The sequence below is a fragment of the Podarcis cretensis genome (genome assembly GCF_951804945.1).
Source record: "Podarcis cretensis genome assembly, chromosome: 5".
NCBI lineage: Eukaryota > Metazoa > Chordata > Lepidosauria > Squamata > Lacertidae > Podarcis > Podarcis cretensis.
This window is the reverse complement of record NC_137174.1, coordinates 59,777,419-59,798,302: the sequence shown is the minus strand read 5'-3', so window position 1 is coordinate 59,798,302 and position 20,884 is coordinate 59,777,419. Positions and strand designations below refer to the sequence as shown.

The 20,884-nt window shown below is 49.5% G+C and overlaps 1 protein-coding gene across 3 annotated transcripts in view; it reads right to left on the bottom strand.

Moving 5' to 3' along the window:
- Positions 1–149: 149 nt before the first annotated feature.
- R3HCC1L (R3H domain and coiled-coil containing 1 like) overlaps positions 150–20,884 on the bottom strand; it is a 38,226-nt gene continuing 17,491 nt past the window's right edge. For 2 of the 3 annotated variants that reach the window (XM_079976559.1, XM_079976558.1), the window contains exons 2-7: positions 14,432–16,191; positions 6,253–6,428; positions 5,769–5,839; positions 5,535–5,630; positions 4,312–4,452; positions 150–724 (exon numbers count right to left, since the gene is read on the bottom strand). In XM_079976559.1, the coding sequence (XP_079832685.1) occupies positions 669–724; positions 4,312–4,452; positions 5,535–5,630; positions 5,769–5,839; positions 6,253–6,428; positions 14,432–16,177 (2,286 nt within the window). In that variant the 5' untranslated portion in view covers positions 16,178–16,191 and the 3' untranslated portion in view covers positions 150–668. The remainder of the gene's footprint in view (positions 725–4,311; positions 4,453–5,534; positions 5,631–5,768; positions 5,840–6,252; positions 6,429–14,431; positions 16,192–20,884) is intronic. The other variant, XM_079976560.1, reaches the window with a different exon arrangement.

The window sequence follows — 20,884 nt, the reverse complement described above, 5'->3', positions numbered from 1 at the left end:
GAGGAGCCGGGAGGAGGTCTGGTCCAGCCGCAGCGTTGGCAACCCATTGGCTGCCACCACCGGCTGTTGCTGAATCCACAAGGTTGCAGAGGTTAATTCAAGAGCAACTTGGAAGTAGTGAGGCTGAGTTGCACACTGCACCATGTGAATTTTTTTAAAAATAAAAAAGCCTTTAATAAGAAACTCAATGGCGGGCACTTGATCATCCTGGAGGGCCCATTGTAAAAGCTGCCACAGCTCAGTCCAGTCCCACAGAACCCAAGGACACCACACTGCTCCGTGGTCTGCCTGCTGCCCACAGTGGAGGACACAGCGCATCCAAGAAAGGCCGAGCCAACATCATTTAGATATTGAGGGTTATGTTTCCATGGCACAACAAGTGGAACAGTGCCAAGTCTTTGGGCCGGATGCCCAGGGGAAGCTCTTTCAGAGGCACTGCCAACTCCAGCTCCACTGTTTCAGGGTCCCAGGGCAAGGTTCGCTGGGTCTCATTTGAGCACGTTTCCACCGCTCAGGAGTGCCCATGTTCTTGCTGCTTAGCTCAAAGGGAGCGGCAGAACTTTCCCCAATGCTGCCGAGCACAACCTGCCCGCCTGCACCCAAGCCCCAGTCCTGCTCAGGTGAAGTCTCAAGGCATCTCTCCCCTTTCTCCTTGAGATGGTGTGGCCTCACTCACGTCCTTCCCAGGCATCTTCTCGTTGTTTCATCTCCAAGCGCTTCCGCTCTGCGAGGAGAAAAGGGGCAGGTGAAGCCATGGGGGATGCACTCTGCCAGCGTAGGAAAGCGCCACACTTGGAAGGTGCAGGGGACTGCAGCCTGTTAGAATTCCTGCTCCATGATTGCAGTCATGGGATTGTTGTCTATCACATGACGGTATATGTTTTGACTCCACAGAGTGGCACTTCTCCGCAGCCTTGGCGCTTCCTCTCCCTCCTTCCTCCATCACCTCCCGCCCTTCCCAGCGCACCAGGCTCTGCTCCTATGACACAGCATAACCACTTTCCTCAGCAAACTGTGGTTGCCTACCCTGCTGGCACTCAGAAAGCGTGTACCCTGTGCTGACCTTGCTTCACGCCGCCGTCTCCTTCCTCCCATCTCAGCCGCACTGTGCCTGCCCCTTGACCAGCCTCTATCGGCAGTGCCATGCCATGTTCCAATGGGCTGCGTCTCACCTGTGCTAGGATCAGAAAGCCTGCCTGGTGACCCGAGGGAAAGGCTAGCGAGCGGAGAAGAGCAGGGAGACTGCAGAGTTGGCAGCTTCAATTAAAACAAATCACCTATTCCTATGCATGACTTACACTGCCTCCTGCAGCTGGCACTGGCTCCCAGTTCCGCATCCTGGAGCAGTAATCAGGATTGGAGCACCACCTAGTGCCCAAACCTGAGGATCACAGACCTGATGCCCCCTCATTTTACCATATAGCATTTTGGGAGAGCAATTGAGGAACGGGGCCAAGTATATAGGAGCGCCGCTGCTGGTGCCTCCTGTCTCATAAGCATCTGGCCGAAGCCATAAACTAATCTTCCAGCTTTTGTCCCTCGCAGCGCCATGGCAGAAAAATGGGCAAAAAAGAATAAGAATCACTACTCTAATGTGGTCACAAAGAGGACATCTGCAAGGACAGTACAGTAAAAATATGAGAGCAGGGGGAGGCCTGGGCTGAACGAGGCTACAGTAACCTGGACATCATATGTATACAATGAGAAATCTGTTGCAGGAATTAGTCCAAAATGCTGTGTTCACAGGGCACACGCCATCATTGGCAGGGGTAATAGCGCTGGAAACGCTGCAGTGATTATTGGATTCAGATCCTATTCAAAATGCTAAAGTGAAAGCTATGGAGAAAAACAATTTTTAACAGCTTCTGATTATGCTGGGAATGTCAGAGAGACCCAGAGTAATCCATGCTCATACTCCAGTTTCAAAAAGAATGACAGAAGGTAATAGAGTTATTGTATGAGAGAAGCTTCCTCAGAAAACTAAATAGGAAGGGTCCAGGCTGTGCGGTGTGTGTGTGTGGAGTGGGGGCTGGAGAGGAGCAGGTGTAGGGGGGAAAGAGGCTATATTAGAAACAGGAAAATCACGGGGAAATTTATCACCTGAACTGACAAACAACTATCAACACTTTTTTTTTAATGTGCAAAAAGCTTGTTGTTAAAGACATATACCTACAGTGACTAAAATATTTGCATTGTTAATTACCTGCACCCTCTTCTCCTGATTTTCACTGCTGCCTGAAGGGTCTTTGCAAGCTTAAAATACTGCATTTTGTTTCAAAAAGAGCAGCAGGATTTTTTTTAAAAAAGGCAAAGCCTAACTTGACCTCTCTAGGATGTACGGTGTGCTTCTTTGAGATCAGAGGCTATTCAGCTTCCCTCTTCAAGCCCAATCTTTGACGGTATCTGGGGGGCATGATCCAGCAGCTCTGCCCCCATCCTCCACCTGCTTCAATGAGAGGCCCTGCCTCATCCCACTTCCCTGAAATCTCTTCTTCCTTCCACATTTTAGGGCAGGGGTGAGTAGCCGGCAGCCCAAGCATTGCATGTGTCTGAAGCAGATGGCAAGGTGGGGCGGGAGGACCAGGGGGAAGGAAAGTGGCAGAAAGAGAATAGTGGGAGAGAATGAAAGAAAGAGAAAGAGAAAGAGAGAGAGAGAGAGAGAGAGAGAGAGAGAAGTGGTGCTCCCCACTTTTGGGTCAGGCTGCCTCCACTGCTGGCACACAGTCCCCAACAGATCATCCCCAAGAGAATGTGGCTCTCAAAAGAAATAAAAGGTCCTTGTCTCCCTACAGCATATATTCCTGCAACAAAATCAGAGGCTCTGGATAAACTGAAAACGAACATGGAAACCAAAGAGCTGCCAGCTCCTTTGCCCAACCTGCCAATCTGAAGTACAAGACAGATCTGAACATCTTCTAGACCACCTGCCCTGCAAGGCCCATAGGCCTACTGTCAGGTTCCACTATATACAAAAGACTTTATTGATGTAATAGAATCAACTCAGCCCAGAGGGAGTCTTTGCCTAACTAACCCTTTCACACCAATTCAATCCAGTTGCATCTTCCATAAAACTCCTCCACTTCTGAGCCAAGTCTGTGACCCTTGGTTCCACCTACTGCTACCCCTAGGGCAAATACTCGGTCGAATCAAAAGTCACATATCCATCAGGGTTAAGGGCCATATACCATAGGTAGAACATGTGTGTGAATTTTAGTCTGGGCAGCCACTGGGGAGAGTGGGAGCTTTGTGGATTCCCATGAAGACTGGAGATGTCAAAATATCCCAGCACAGAGGACTAGGAGGTTGGGAGCTGGTACCTGGAGGGACAAGGTACTCCCTAACTACTCCTTTCTTAACAAAGGATGCTGAAGATGCGATTGACAGCTCTAAGACAGGAGCATAGCATCCTCAGGCTCCTACAAGATGCTCTGCAGTGGCCGGCTCCTGCTACCCAACAGAGCCCTCCCAGTCCTAACAGGAAATAACAGACACGTGGGGAATCTGAAAGGACCTCGCTGATCTCATTACAGTTTCCAAACAAGTATGGCAAAGCTGCGCACTCCCCAGCCAGGCGGGCATGCTCCACCGCTGTTATCTAGCTGGTGCAGCTGAAGGGCAGGCGGAGAGCCAGCTGCCATCGCACTGGGAAGAGACAGGGCCCTTAATGGACACAATAAGCCCAGGACAGCAGCATGGCTGAGGCGGCAGCTCATATGACCATGGGTCTCCTGTGCCCTGGAGAAAGCTGGTAGTGGTGGGGAAAGGGGGGAACAACCCCTTTCCCCAGCCAGGCCACCTGGTTCCCCCTTTGTTGTGCAGAGGATGCTTCCCTTAACGCTGTTCTTTCTTAGCAGGAGAAAGTGGAAGGAGAGGGGAGGGCTAAGAGGGAACCCTTTCCCAGAATGCAACCTGACACCAAGGGTGATCCCCTCTCCTGTATCCCTGCATGTTTCCGCCCGGCACACTCGGTGCTTCCGTGACCTAGACATTGGCTGCCTAACAGACTCCCTCAGGTCCTCAGGCAGGCAGAGCTGTCTGTGTGACAGCAAGGAGAGTGAGCGAGCATGTGGTTGGTGTAGCTTACTTGCAACCCTGCCTGGAAGCAGAGAGCCAGACTCCCCAGAGACTCCCGGGACGTGGGTAGTGAGTGAGAGCAGGGAGGCCTGAGGCGGAGACATCGAGAAATCCCCCAGAATCCCTCGCTTGCACTCCACAGCACCGCAGCCTGGGCCACCTCCGTCTCCTACACACTTCCTGCCTCTACAACACAACAACGTCAGCTCACGTCTTTCCCCGCACCCTTAGGCTTACCTCGGGCTGCTTGCAGCTGCCTGCGTTCTGCTTCCCGCTCGGCCTTGCTTTGGTTGCTCCGCACGCCCAGGGCGCCTGTCACCAGTCTCCTGGCCAGAGCGGCTGAGGTCTCGGGGCGCTCTTTGGCTGGCTGCAGGAATTCTAGAGGAATTGGCAGAGGGAGGAGAACAGTCTCAGTGCTCAGAGTCAGGACTCCCATTGCTGGAAGGTGAGAGTATTTAGGCACTACATCAGCAGATGAGTCCTTTTCCAAAAGCACATATTAAAGGAAAAGAGACAAGGCAGGGAAGAGCATCACCCACAGCCTGGGCGCTGCCCTCTATCACATACAAAGGAGGATAGCAGAGGAGGCTGAGAGCACCCCTGATGGTCAGGAAAATGGGAGTGGAAGCAGCTGTCAAAGGGATCTGCCATGGGCAAGAGACACATGGGAGCAATGGGGTGACAGTGTGTGTGTGGGAAACACTGGCTGGATGGGGTATGCAGGGCTGCACTGTTGCCTGCCTGACTCTTCTCTCCTGTGTGTCACACACCCATAAAGCTACATTGCAAACAGGCCATGTGACACTGGAAATGTTTTGAATTGTTTTAAATATCTGCTTCTAATGTTATCTATTATTCACGATTTTAATGTGTTTAATTTTCTGTAAATTTTTTTGTAAACTGCGTAGCATATTCTACTTTCAATATTAATTTTGTTACTTTATTTTTTTAATGCACCTTTCAATTCCCTGGGTGTTGCCCTAGGAAGCCAACCAGACTTCTTGTTATTCTCAGCCCCGATGAGATGCAAGGGTGCTCAGGGACTAGGGCAGCCGGCAGGAACCCAAAGCGGGGCAACCCATTCTTATTGATTCCACTGTTACAGTTAACAAGCCCTGATCGGTGCTAGCAGGAGAACTTCCACTGCTTTAAACTGCAGCTGCTTCCCTGGAAAGGTGGTTGTAGGATTTGGGAAGCCCAATGTTTGTGTGAGAGAGAGACTTCCAGCAGACCAGGTTTCATAAGCAGTTGTGCTGAAGAACCAGTGCTCATCAGCACCTGAGAGGAGCAGAGATGGAGGGTCCAAGTGGGTGGGTGGGGCTGTTGAAGCCCTACAACTATGGCTACCTACAATGATCTGGGATAATCTCTGCGAGGTAAGAATGCATAGTGCAGCTATGAGCTACAGGCTGGAAGATGCTCAGCACCCCAGGCATTTAATCTCTTTCTTCTGGACTCACCAGAAAAGGCTTGGGCCTTGGTCTTTGCAGCTCGCGTGGCCTGGGACAGCGGACGGGTTTTCACCATCAAGTGCTTGGTGCTGAGAGCATCTCGGGCTGCGAGAAGAGAAGCAGGTATCATACGGGGAAGTAGACTCCTTTGGCAGTGAATGCATTAGACAGGCCATCCCCACCAGGTACCAAGACAGCCGCTTCCTGTTGCCCAGTCAAGCCCTGCTGAAAAGCAAGCCTCACCTGTGATGGGGCTGGAGAAGATCCCCAGGGCGTGTTTGTCATCCACCCATTTAATGTCAAAGCCTTTTTTCCTGGAGAGCAGAAAAGAGAAATATGGGTTCTTGGAGGGGGTGTGCAGAGGAAGAAAAAAAATATTGTGTGCAGTCCTGGGAGGAGGGGAGCTCAAGAGGGGGTGCAGGGCTAGGGAGAGCTGGAAGGATGCCTGGTGGGTAGTGATGCCAGAGCATGCCTGGGCATCTTTGGAACAAGACTGGCCTTTGCATCTCTGAGCCAGGGGGCACATCTGGATCCAGGTCTAAGGACTCACAGAAGTCAGGAGGCCATGGAAGGGGAAGCTCCCGGTGAAGAGAGCCACCACCCCCAGCCCTGCCTGCTGGGGGTGATCCACACCCAAGGAGAAGGTGTGACATGGGACATAGAATCGCAGAGTTGGAAGGAGCCACAAGGGCCCTCTAGTCCAACACAACGGGGACAAATGGCTCACTGGTAGATGCAGAAGACGCGCAGCAGGTCCTCGGTGCGAAACTCCGCTGGGAAGTCGTAGATCTCAATGACGTGTGGCATCTCAGAGTCACTCAAGTCCAAGTCAGCCGGGGTGTAGTTGTAGTAGTCAAAGCGTGGTTCCTGTAGCCCCGCAGGGTGTGGTCTGTGGGGAGAAAGCTGGAGGGAAGAGAGAGGAAAGCAGTGAGGGGTGGCGAGCTGCAGCAGCAGCAGTGCAAGGCCCTCAGCCTCTTGCCCCTTCCCCCAAAGCAGCCCAGGCCACTGGTGGACACCCCCACCCCAATGCCATTTCAGGGAGCTCATCCTGATCCCCCCCACACCACCTCTGAAACGACAGCCAGGCGCTGCCTCTGACTGCTGAGCGCCGTGGTGCATCTCAGCCCCTGAGCCCTTCTGGCAGCCCTGGAGCGGGCGCGCTGGCTGATTGATGAAGCCGTGGGCTCGTGTTGCGGAGAAGGATTGATGGCCCACGGGAGATTGGGAGTTATTGATCAGGTGCCTCCTGCTGCTTGCATACTTTCCCCATTAACCGTTTCGCCAGGCTCCCTCGTTCTTTTCAGGGGAGGAAGCTTGAGTGGGTGCCCAGCTCCCCAGCAGCAGTCTTCCTGCCTGCTCGCGGAAGGGCGTTGGTGGCACCCAAACCAAGGAAGCTGAAAAACCCAGCTTGCAGAGCAGGCGAGGCAGCCCCCACTCCCCATGGCTAAGCAGCTGAAGCTAGAAGAAGTGCGGGACAGAAATAAAAGGGGTGATTGGGTTCAGACACAGGTGGGAGAAGACCTGGGCCCATGTTTACTTGTGGTAGCTATTGCCCCAGTGAACTCTGGGCCAGAAAAATATATGAATTGCGGAACAGTTGAGAATAATGACAGACAGCAGCCAGAGATTTTTTATTCTTTTTAAGACAGGCTCAGGGAGGAGACAGGTCCCGGGATGCTGTGCACACCTGCACCCCAAAATCAAACAAGAGAGCGGGAGAATGAAGCAGGCTGATCTCACACTGCTCCTAAGGGAAACAAATTACGCTGTGATTACTAACACACTCTAGATGTGAGGTTGCCCTTGAAAACTTTTCAGAAACCACAGCTGGTGCAAAATGCTGAAGCCAGAATAATGTCTAGTGTCTGCTTTTCTGGCCATATTACACTGGCCTTGTTTAAATTGCAGCGGCTTTCAATTCATTTTCAGACCCAATTCAAGGAGTTGGTTATTATCAATAAAGCCCTAAATGGCTTTGGGCCAGGATATATGAAGGCCTGCCTCCCCTCACATGAACTTGCCCATCAGTTGTAGTCATCTTCCGAGGCCCTGTTCTGTATTCCACTGACAACATATGTGCATTTATTTATTTAGAGCTTTTATTTTCATCCCATTCTTTGGCTATAAAAAGCTCCCAGAACAGCTTATAAGTCGCTAAACAAAGATTTCTCTGCACTCAAGACACATCACAAAAGGGAAATGGATTGGGAGGGATGAGAAAATAAGCAAACTCAGGGTCAACTTGTTTGTTTACAAGCAGTTCCAATGGTGGTGGGCATTGTCTTTTAGATGGGCAGTTAAGAAGGTTTTATTTCATCTGGATTTTAGTGTATATCCTATTCTGGATGTTTTATTTTGGCTTTTTAAATGCTTACTAGTTTTAACTGCAGCGAGACTTTAACAGCTGTAAACCACCTTGGAGGATTTGCAAGAACCAAAAGCCAAAATGCAAACACGGCTCCTTCCCTTGCAAAAGCGGGGAGGGAAGAGACTCAGGCCTCTGGGAACACCGCGAAATGCTGGCAGATCTCATGTCTCCAGGTCTGCAACATCATGGCCTAATGAACAACGACCCTTCACTGAATTGCTTAGCCTGACCACTCAGCTCCCCTCCATACGTGTGCCTTGGCAAACCTTTACCCCCAAAGTCAACCATCATAGCTGCTGGGAGACTGAAAGCTGGATGCAGCTCTCCTAGGGAAACACACTTGTGCTAGGTCCCTAAGCAGCACAGCTCCGCGCACATCCTGTGGGCAAGGGAGTCTATAATTCAGCCAGACTCTGTCTGCTTCCCCAAGTACCTGTACCAACAGAAGCCACGGCTGTACAGGGAAAGTCTATAAATTCCAGCTACTTCGGTCAATAAAAGACAGCAATTCAGATAATTTCTTCGGGAAAGTGAATTTGTGGGTGGGTGGAGCACGGAAGAACGAGCCGGCGAATCAGGGAGGAAGAGGTGGATCTGCAGCAAGAGGGACAGGATGGAGTGTGTGCCTCGGTGGATTTAACAGGATCCAAGCTATTAACTTGATCGTTAAGGAACCTAAGCGAACTACACTCGGTCGCAGCGGGAGCTGGCCAAGAAATGCTTGAGGGAGCAGCCTCTCATAACATTAAGTGGCATGGCAGAACTTCAGAGATGATGGAGAGCACACTGCATGAGCACCCCTGACCTTCACAAACCACTGGGTGCAGCAGAAGGCACACTGAGGGCCAGGAGCTGCCTGCCTCGCAAGGGTGGTGACAATCCATGCACAATGCACAACATGTACAAACCTGCCCACAAAGCCTGCTCGTCTCTGCACACAACTTCAGGCTTGACTGATGTGAGCCGGCTCTGCAGCGACAAAGTGCACACATGTTTCAGGGCAGCGCAGTGGGGAACACGGCACCGCATTCTTACAAATATGCTTGCAATGGTTTGCGCAGGGGACAAGCGAGCCCATTAATGGGCTTCCTGTCTTGGGTTGCTTACAGGAACCGTGCGCCCTCGTGCCGCATTAACACAGTCCCAGCCTCCTGCTCGCAGTCTCCTTCCCAGAGATCACTAATGTTCAGATGTTGTCCTGTGCTGGGAAAGCTTCTGCCGGCGGATGCACAGGCAGCAAGGAGCAAGAGGACACAGGAAATGAAGACTGTCTGCCACGGCTCAACGCTCTCCAAAGATTTATCCACGCTGCTGCGCTGACTCTCGCTCGCTCGCTCAGCTTTTGAGATGGAGAAGACAGTCAACATGCGGCGGGGGAGAGTGAAGCACAGTGGCAGAGGCTGGAGGAGCCTTATAGAGATAAAAGCGTGTAAGGCAAGAGGCAGAAATGTGTGCCCGTGACAGCCTGCTCTAGCCCATCCCTCCCTTTTGCAGACAGGGCTGGCTAGTTACAGAACTGGCCAGTTTAACCAAAAGTAATCCTCCCAGAATCACTGTATTACCAGCTATTGCATATTTTCCATGGATGACTGAAAAAAGCACACCACACGGCACACACATTGGCCTCTCGGGTGCACAGCCTGCAAGGACAGCTGGGTTGCTGGTCAGTGCTGGGCACCCAAACTAGACAAGTAATGGCCTTCAAAACAACAGAATGAATTATTTCCACATTTTTCATTGCATGTTAAAGTTTTCATTCTGATTTGGGAAGGATCATATTTTCTTCTTCTTCTTCTTTTGAGTGAAGGGAGACAGGTTGGACTGGACCAAAAGAAACAGGAGGGATGGATTGAATAGCCTTTTGGTGGTCCCTTCCAACTTTGTGAAATGAAAATGAAAGAATCCACTCTAGACTTCAGGGCCACGAGGATCGAGGGCCCGGCCCCAGAGCAAGACCCCCCCCCCCAGTCGTTGAAAACAGGGTGTTCCAAAAAGGCTTCGCAGATTCCCAAACAGGAACCAGCAGCAGTGGTTTCTAGGTAGTGAGGAAATGCCCAAGGCCTGTGCCAGAAGAAGGCAACTCTCAAACATCTGCACAGGGCCTGAACATAAGCCCTTACCCTGATCCCCAGGCAAGCCTGCACAGAAGCATTTATTCCCAATTCCACTCTTACACACAGAGAATTAAGCAAACACATCTCACCTGCAGCTCAGCACCGACACACAAGCCATAACATCAACTCATGCAAAGCACCCTCTTTTGTGTATGCCAAGATCTGATCGCTCTCATTCTAAATCCCACTTCCACACACCCGAATCTCAGCGCAACACTCCTCCTATGCAACGAAATGAGTTATACTGACCTTGGTACGAGAAACTAGAGTAAGTTTTTCACCAGGGAAAGCAATAGCAGAGGAACAGCTTTATTTAGTCACAAGCTGTTTTCCCCCTCCTTCCATTTTTATCTCACCATATTCTTCTTTTCTTAAAACACAAGCAGGAGGATATAGATATGTGCATATCTGCATCAGCACAGTCACTAGGCTGGAGCTGCAGAAAGGAAGCCAGACTCTGAGCTTTGCAGGAATCTTGCCTGTGAATTTTCACTGCCACATTTCTCCAGCGCCCGGAGATCTTCTGATACCCAGACTCTGGGGACATTCATAGTTTAAAGGAGAAGCATTTTCACCAAGGACGGGATCTTCCTGTAGTATTTTAAAAACACTCCAGGGAACAATTTACTGCAGGACAGGTGCAAGTTGACCCAAAGCAGGGGCATGTCCCAAAGTAAATATTATTAAACGCTCAGGAGAAATTGCTAATGTGGATGGACCCTCCATTAGAGATATTGGCCGGCATCACTCACAAATTCTGCTGCTGATATTCGCACGAGGAGCAGCACAGCCCACATCCCAGAATCTGTCACTGTAGGCAACCCAAGTCCTGTCTTATCCACACAAAATCTTGTACCTCATTAAAGCGATACAAGCTTTTGTGTAATTGGTCTCGACAAAAGTCTCATGCTGTCCCTTGTCCCAGCCATCGTCCCGCCTTCTCTCTTTCATTATCAGAACTCTTTTGTTCCTCAAGGTGAATTTCCAGCACTGTGCCCATTTGCCAGGGCATTCTTCAGCTATATCAACTCATTTTTCTTAGGAGACAGTAAATCTCGTGTCGGAACTATGTGATTCTAGAGAGTCCAGCTATTTCACAAGGTTCTCAGCTTTTTAGGGCCGGGAGGAATCATAGCTGATAAATGGACTGGGTGAAAAATATATGTGAGTATATTCGTGCGAACACACGTAGTTCAGTGCTCATTAAGATAAATATGACAAGCCCAGTGCTCATTAAGATAAATATGAAAAGCCCAAACTACAATTCTAGGAGGGAAATGAATACACTTAAGAACATAAAAAGAGCCTCCTGGATCAGGCCAATGGCCCATCTAGTCCAGCATCCTGATCTCACAGTGGCCAACCAGATGCTCGTGGGAAACCCAACCACAAGGACACTCTCCCCTCCTGCAGTTTATTCTGAAGCTTTATTGCCTCTGACTGCGGAGGCAGAGCACATCCATTGTGGGTAGCAGCCCAGCTCTCAGTGAACACACACATTTATTTATATTTTATTTAACAAAATGCACAGACAGTATTGCTTGATTGTAAGAAGACCCTCGAAATGGTTTACAAAGTGGGAGGGGGAGAGTCAAAGGTTTGCTCTGGTACAGTGAAAAGAGACTGCTGACACGGCCTGGCGCTCCACAAAGGTTTTGAACTACAGCTTCCACCAGCCAGTATGCCTGCGCTGGCTGAGTCTTATAGGAGTTGTAGTTCTAAGCATCTGAAGGACATCAGGTTGGGGAAATCAATGCCTCCACAATTATTACATGATATTCTGCATCACCGCACCATCTACATTTATTTATTTTTTTGCCCGCAAGTACAAAACAATATTGCGTCTCCATTTTTTTTTTTAATGGCTAAAAGCCAACTGCTCAAGTTCATTCCTCACTGTGGCAAATGGAAATTCTGGGGTTCTCTGAGCGTGGCACTGTTACAAAAGATGCAGTTGCAATTGTGTTTAAGAAATATGTAAACCACATTAAGACCCCCCCCTCACCCCGCCCTAAAGAGCCTAAGTCATCCCCTTAGCCTGCCCTAATGCAACACTGAGCCTTTCGCCAGAGTATCGACTCCCGAGACCTCACCTTCATTCTCTCAACTCTGCAGTCTACACCTTCCTCCAAGTGGTTACTTGTGAGATAATTGAAAGGAAATTATCCCTGACTTTTCTAAAATTAGTGCTTTCTAATGCAGGCAGTTTACTGGTATCAGCTCTCTGATGAAAGCAGGCGCAGAGTTTGTTTAAACAAAGCAAAGCGATTTCATAATGCAGAATTCACAATGCTACCAATAGGTCATGCCCACAACTAGGCATATCCATGCGGTCAGGCCTTTGGGACTGGAGGCAAAAGCACAGAGAAGCTCTCTGGCCACAGGATTTGTCTGCTGGTTGCCCCTCTATTTCTGTCCAAGCCCAGCCATGCTATTGCCCTACTGTTCTCCCTCTGGGGACACCAGTGCAGCAGATCCAGCCTTACGGAAGAAGGAAAGCAGACCTAAAGTAGATCATCTAGATTCCTTCCTCACCACACCCGCTTTCCTTGTGTCTTTCGGGATACAAACATTTCCACCCAGCAGTATCCCGAGAATCGTAGCTGCAGAAACATGTGAACATCCAGTAAACCCTGAAAATTTTCCTTTGCAGCAGGATTCATTTATATGAGCCTAGGAGTCATGGAGGTTGTCTATGCGCCTTGATATGCAAGACCAGCACCATACAGAGACTGAGCCACACATGTGCAGCAAAATCGGTTTGGAGACAATTCTGTTCCTGCTACACCTTCAACACCTATGAAGACAAGTTCTGCTTGGTGTGCTGTCACTTCTGCACAGGAGTGCAATGGGTAGCCTGTGTACCGACTGCACGATCCGGCCTCACTTTCAACTGGCCGGTCACCTGCCAGAAAGGGAGATTTCATTTCCTTGCCGTTAACTGACTGGAATAAGCAGCAGTGAACCCAAAGCTACTTCCTGTAAAAGCTGCCCCCATGGAGTTTTAACAGCTTCCATTACCAGGAGTTTAGGATGGTTTATGAGCTAACCCTTGGTAATGAGCCTGCTTAGTTAATTTCAATGGTTCGCCGGAGCTATTAGCAAGCCGAATCCATTCAGATCAACCCCCGGCTCCTAAGCAGGCCTGAATGCACATCGCAGCAATATTAGGACACTTTGTTACTTTAGGTACTATTGTGTCACTCCAAAAGTACAGGGTTTATGGTATTGATTTAAGCTTTAATAAGGGGATCTCAGCCATCCAGCCGACACAGTGCTTTCCTCATAAACGGAAGGCAAGGCTGCACGCTCCCCGTGCTGAGCTACTCATCGCAACACATTTTGCGCTATTCTTGCAGGGCGATATGCTAACAAGCCAGAGCCAATTAAAAACCTGCCATTTCCATGAAACTTCACGGTACGTCTCTGCACGCCTCGTGGTCATCATGAAGGCTCTGCTTCGTGCAGAGGAACTTCTGCCTGCCTTATTTTACGCATTTTATTATATCCAGTCAGCCAAGTTTAGCAAGCGTTGCGGAGTTCAAGGTGTTGGGCAATTCTCAAGCCAATTGCTGTGCTCCTCTTGTTTAATGGTTTCTCAAGCACCACTTCTGTTGGAGACTTCCACGGACTACTAGGCCGTTCGTGGTGTTTCTTTTGAGTCCTCCTCTAGCCTCATGACAGAATACATGCGACCATCTCCCCACAATCATCAAAGGGGACAGAAATCGGCTCAAACCAGAAAGTGTCATCATCATGCGTTAACTTTGCAAAAGCTTTCTCCAAACCCTCTAACTCTCATCATGACTTCATAAAGAAACAACTTAGTAGCTCCCATGCCTCTGGTGAAAAGCTTCAAAGTGTGCAGGCAATCTGTACTAAATGCTCAAAAAACAGAGTAGAACTCGGGCTCTCTGTCTCTGCTGATCACCAGTTTCCCGTCCCTGTACATACAGAGACCCAATGTGGCTTCTCTCTCCTCTCCCTCCAAAAGAATGGAAATGTTTCAATAAATGGAATCTAAAAACTGAAATCAGGACAACCTACAGATTTAAACTGGTGTGTGTGTGTGTGTGTGTGTGTGTGTGTGTGTGTGTGTAAAAATCAGTTTACTCCAAGAATAGAGGTTTGGAGTTTCCAACAGAAAATTTTAAATCTCTTGCTTATGGTATGACCTTCTGGGAAAGGGCATCGGATAAATATTGAGATTGAAAGAGAAAGAGAAGGCGAGAAACAAAGCACAAACAAAGCTACAGAATAAAGGCATTGCAGGCATACTAGCTCAGCCAGCCATGCAGGACCTCAAAACTAAAAATGCATTCTCCGTAAACCGGCTGTGTCACGTGCTCCCCAGCATGCAACCATCTCCCGCCACCATGTCTCATGACACCCAGCTCCAGGAAAAGTCCACAGAGAGTACTCACCCCCGCCAGTAAATGCGGATCCAGGCAGTCACCATCGTCATTAAACAGAGCATCCCAGCTCTCATCTGCCACGCTGTCAGCCTCATTGCCGGTTGCCGGATCAATGCTGGTTCCAGCAGGCTCCTCGCTCCATCCAGCTTCTTCGCCTGCCTTGGCTTCAGACGGATGCCACCACCTCATGCCCACATCCCCATGGCTTGGCTTTTGCACTGAGGCATCCCCTGAGAGAGCTCCTGCTCCCTCCATGACTCTCTCTGCGCTGCATGCCGCCTTCTTTGAGGCACATCCCAGTGACTGGCCAGCAGCCTCCCTTCCTTCAGCGCTTTGCTCTCCCATGCCCAACGTCGCTTCTCCTGTTGCCGGTGCAGCCTCGGCCCCAGAGACATCGCCTTTGCACCGACAGGTATGATGGGAAACGCTGCCTCCCTCCTCGTCTTCCCTGCCACACCCTTGCCCCACTTCATCCTCCAAGACACAACTGGGGTGACAATCTCTTGTCCCATAGTCACTATCTGAACAGTTACAGCCTGCACCCACCCCTGAACCACCTGCCTCATCCCTGTTTCCAGACACATTATCAAAGCTCACTCCAATCTGATCAGACATGTGTTCAACTGCATGACTGGGAATGCTACTCTCATTCTCCTCACCATGCTCTAGTGTGCTCTGCTCGTTGGCTTCTGCCTGAGCAGCAACACTACCGTTTGCGTCTTTGATGCCACTGCCTTCCTTTGGCTCTGTCTGATCTGGAACTTTATTGGCCTTATAGTCTAACATGCTACTGTCACTCATCTCTGTCGGATTGGAGTTGCTCTTATCGGTGCCTTCACGTCCACCAGGCTCAACTGTCTCAGGGCAAACCAACGTGTTTCCCTTGCCTGCATCTGTTGGATCAGACACTCCCTCACCTGCACATGCCAAGAGGCAATCCTCATCTGCCCCTGGGCCACCTGGAACCCCCTCAGCTAAACTTCCAGACACATCGCCCTCACTTACTCCAGCTGGTTCTGAGTCACCTTGGCTCGCGGGCGCCATTGTGCTTTCCCTGCTGGCCAACAGGCCACCGTCACCCACCTCTCCCTCATCTGAGAGCCTCTCGCTGCTGGATGTCTGCACACTCCCTTCACTCAGCCCTACCTGGTCTGTGAGGAGTGTTCCTGCCTGCTTGCTCACGCCAGTGTGGGGAGTCCTTTGCAAAGAGAAAGCGTCCTGCTCTGCTGACGGACACACGTGCTGCTCCTCCCAAGAGCAGTCTACCTCGTTACGCCTTGGCTGAAGCCGGAGCTCGGCCATCCTCCACAATAGATTAGTATGAGAGAGGGCAGTGCAGGACTCTGCAGGACGGCTGGGCAGTGCAGAGGGAGTTGTGGCTAGGAAGCTGGAGGAAGCGGGCAGTCTCTGTGACTCAGCCTTCTGCTGGGACCCTTTCCGAGCCTTTGGCCTTGTGCAGAAGGCACTGCTATAGCTCCCACCTTGGGATGAGGTTCCTCTTGCTTCTCTGGGCGCATCCACTCCATCCCGGTCCTCGTGAAACAGGCCTCTCCCAGCTCTGGGACTCAGCCTTCCCTCACATCCTTTGGTGATCTCCTTCCCTGAGGAGCAGGAGAGGCTCCCCTCACTCCCGTGTCTGGTGGCTAATGAGGTGCTAGTTTTTGAGCTGGCAGTCTCACGTAGAGCTCTGGGGACGTACAGGGCCTTGTCTGGCTTCTTGGGCCGTATCCGAGTCCTCTCCATATCAGGCTGCATAGTGCTGCCAAGATCTGTAAGAGAGGAAAGAAATCAGTCGAGTGAGCAGAGCAATGTAGCCCTACATAGGTGTTTGGGGAAGCAGGGAGGGGAGGATAACCTGGAAACAGCAGCACAATCTGCCTTTTACAGAGCAGAAATAGTCTACAGCCAGGGGAAGGCAGAGGTGGAACTAGATCAGTAACTCATTTCCTGGCCAAAGGACGGGTGGATTTGTGCATGCCATTATGCACAGTTTCAATAGCCTCATAACCATGGCTGCATTCTAAGCGCAGGGTACAGCTGTTTTGTCTTACTTTATTTTGCTTTCATGATTCAAATTTTCAGTGATTGTACCAGATCTCTTTTAACTTAGAAGAAAAATGGTACAGGAGTTGGCAAGGGTTGAGGCATGTAAGGCAAAAAGGCACAAAGACAGAAGTTGGGAATTGGGATGCAGCCCAGAGGGTCTCAAAGTTTTTTCTCTGGTTCACACTTTAATAACAAAAATTTGCTCGTGCCGTGCCAAATTTTTGAAAATAAGAAATACACTGGAAAACACAACTAGGAATGTCATTAGTATCACCTGAGGCTCCTGCTCTCATTTGGAAAAGATATCTATCTATATTCTTCAAATAAAAAATATTATTTCAATATTATACTTGTACTATACTATGTAACATTGAAATGTTTAAATGTTTCTTTGATTGTCCTTGGGTTTATCCACGACACTTGTGATCCTCTCCTGCCACACTCTTTGAGAACCACTGATGTAGCCAGTTATAGAGCAGGAAGGGAGAGCTGAAATACTATCCACTGACATTTGACAACCTTGTGTAGCCTCTCCCCTCTACAATCTTTGCCAACATGTTTCCAAACTTCTCTTTGCAACCATGAGGACTAAAAACATGCTCCAAGCACCAGTAATTTCATAACGGTGTTGAACTTCTAAAACCGAGGGGGCTCTATTGATTTGTTATTTCCTTAAACAGAGCTACACCTGGAATCAAACATTCTGCCAAAAAAGCTCTATATACCCTCCATTACTCTGTATTTTGATTATTCTTTTGTATCAAGGAACTACCCATGCATCTCTTACGTGCCTTGCACTAGGATTTAATGGCACCCAGCCCTCTTTGTGGCTTCCACTCTCCCCCTAAACACTTTCAGAAACAGCTCTCTAGAAAGCAGGGCAACCGTGTCCCAGGAAGTCACGGTGACTTTGCACTGGATGTGGGAGAGAGCTAATGTTACATGGCCTTTTCATATGCTGGACCTACAGCTACCTTGCTTTTTCCAAGAAACTGGTAGAAGCAAGCTCCCACCTGCACATCAGCATCCTGACCCCAGATGCTTCAAGCCCTAACCAAGCTGCTCTAAGGCTTTTATCGGCTTTGCCTCAATCCGGCACAGAGAACCACAGCAGTGCTTGTCGTTGACTCAGAGCACTTCAAAGTGCATGAAAGCTAGAAAAGAGATTGCTGCCTTTAAAATGCCGGAGCCCTCCTCTCAATTTGACTGTTTCCATGTCCAACTTATCCATGTATACTGGACAGTGTTAAGTACAGGACTGAACAAGCAAAACAAGTCAAAATAACAATAATGTACCATATTTTTTGCCCTATAGGACGCACTGGCCCATAGGACACACCTCTTTTTTGGGGGGGAAATCAATTTAAAAAAATCCCCCCCCCCAGCCGCAGGGCTGGGGTGGGGGAAGCCCGAACTTCCCCCCGACCCCAGCCCCCAGAACAGGGTGCTATCCGCAAGCCTTGCGAGCCCGGCGGCAACTCCTGCCGGGCTTGGAAGGCTTCCAGACACCTGCGCGAAGCACGGGGCGTCTTCCAGAGGGCATCCAGTGCTCCGGGCTGCAGACTGCCGCCTGTAAGCCTTGCGCTCCCGGGGGGAGTTCCCCCGGGTGCGCAAGACTTGCGGACACCTGCGCGAAGCACAGGGCGTCCTCCGGAGGGCGCCCCGTGCTCCTGGCTGCAGACTGCTGCCCGCAAGCCTTGCGCACCCAGGGGAACTCCCCCTGGGTGCGCAAGGCTTGCGGATAGCTTCCTGGAGCCTGGAGAGCTAGAGGTGTCGGTGCGCACCGACGCCTCTCGCTCTCCAGGCTTCAGCGAAAGCCTGCATTCGCCCCATAGGACACACACACATTTCCCCTTCATTTTTGGAGGGGAAAAAGTGCGTCCTATAGGGCGAAAAATACGGTCGTTTTAGCCTACACTTGCAACAGGTACCTTCCAGTCTCTCAGCTGGGGCAGGGTAGGGATGGGGGTCAGATGGACCAATGGTTCCCAAACCATCCACACACCCCCGTAGACCACTTGAAAACTGCTGAGGGTCTAGCAGAACCACTTAATGGGTTTGTTTGTTTTTTTGGCCTGTCATAGCAGTTGATGTGCTAGTTGCTGTCTGCTTTTTAAGTATGCTTTTAATTGCTTCTTTTATTACTACGGCATTGCATTTTATGGTATTACAATTTTAATTCCACAGAATTAAAACTGCACTATAATAAAATACAATATAAGAAATAAAAGATAATTAAAATACACTTAAAATCAACATATTTAATTTGAGGATGTGACATTTCCTGTATTCAATCCAAAAGCCACAGACACATCATAGTCCACCTGAATGGAGTTCATAGACCATGGATGATCTATGGAACTCCTGCTCCAGGCCTTTCTTTTACACTCAGACTTCCTAATCCATGCCCCACAGAATTGGCAATGGCCTTCTCTATCTTTTGGGTGGGGTTGGAGATCCACTATCAAGATTAGTCAAGCCAAGCCATCTCTTCCATACGTCTCCCCTCAAATTAACAAGCCAAATCCACAGCTAGGTTCCCTAATAAGGTGAAGTCCAGATACTAACTTCATCTCACTTTTAATAAACTGGGCATTAGCTGGCAAGGCAGATTAACACACAGGGGGGGAAGCTGTTCTTATCCAATTAGTAAGATAGGACGCATTTCTGAGCAATTAATGTTCGGAAGCAAGATTAGCCCCAGAGGGTGACAAGGTAAGATTTTTGCTGCGATCCCAAGAAATGCAAAATGCCCATTGTCTAAGATCGTGGCCATTCTTCCATTCTTATTTTGCACAGAGCACCAGAAAGTACAGAAGCCGTGTGAAAGAATCCAGCGAGCAGAGGTCTCTAGCAGAGGTACCCACTATGCTGCTCTGCATATGTTACTGGACTACAATTCCCATCATTCTTGATCACTGGCCTGCTGGCTAGTCCATCAGCACCTGGAGGGCATCATGTTGCCTCCCTCTGATCTAGAGGTATTAAAGGTAGGTAAAATCTAGAGGTATTATTCTTGCTCAGGGAATGAGAGGTCCTGTGTTAAATCTAGGAGAACAAGCTGAAAAACCAATGCTCAGTGGCAGCGCACATGCATTACATGCAGAAGATATCTAGTCCCATCCCTGGCATCCTTTTAAAAAAGGATAAGGCAGCAGATGGTGAGAAAGACCTCTGTCTGAGACCCTGGAGGGCTATTATCACTCAGTGCAGACAGTTGCTGGGGTAGGTGGACAGATATTCTGGCCAAGTAGTCTTGCCCAAAGATCTCCCAAATTCTGGATCCCGAACTGTTAGGGGGAAATAAATAGCAACATGAGGAGTCCAAGCCACCAAGGTTGCGTGCAAACTTTGAATGCCCAGAGATTTGGGTGAAATTTAAAGCGTCTGTGATGACCCATTTGCTTGCATCCATCTGGACGGGAACCTAGGCTTTCAGCTGATCCAGGAAGCAGCCCGTCCTGCTTCCTAATGCAAAACAACACCAAACCCCCGCTAAGTCCCAATCTTGCTGCCTCCAGGCGGAAATGATACAGACACTCATCAAAGTCTCCAGTGCTTAGATAAGAAGGCCAGAGTGTTGCTTTGTACACTCTTCCCCCACCCCTAATGGCAAGGGGAGGGGGCTGTGGTGTGCCATCTCCTCCTTGCAATTGCATTCCCATGGATATGCAATAAGTGCAGCATATAAATCCTAAACCGCCAAGCACCTAAGGGACAGATTTAAGCTTCTGCAAACCAGAGATCTACAGAATATGCAAAACACGTTGTATCTCCTGTTAGCTAAACTTCTGAAAATATATAGCGTGTGCTGTATTAAATTAAGGTCCACACATTAATAAAGCAGCACCAAAAGATGTTGCCGTGAACATATCACATGTCTGCAACAAGATCGGCTTTGTGCTATCTTCCCCTTCCTACTGACACTATCTAGGCACCTCCGCACACCTTCCTGTGAAGCCTATATGCTGAACCTGCCCCGTTTAATGTACGGTGACACCCAACCCCCCACCTCAATAGACACACTCAAGCGACAACTAAGGAGATTACTTCAGATAAGAGAAGCCCATCAGACTATGAGGCTTATGGGAATGACTGCTGCCACGCCAAGCCCATCTTACATGTGCATGACGGGGTCTAACGACTGCAGGAAAGATGAGTTACGCTAGTAAGGGATAAATGAGCTGATGGAGAAAGCTGGATATTAGGACTAGCAAGAGGAAGAAGTGCCCTTGTACCTATGGAGCTGAATGTCTAGGTTTGACCTTAGTCAGCCCAGCTGCCACCAACCCTAAGCTTCAAAAGATACAGAGAGGATCAGAAGCATGCAGAAGTGCTAGAAATAAACCTAACATGTAGTGCAAGGACCCCCACATTTTTGCTCACTTGCCACTCACCAACTAGAACACCACTTGA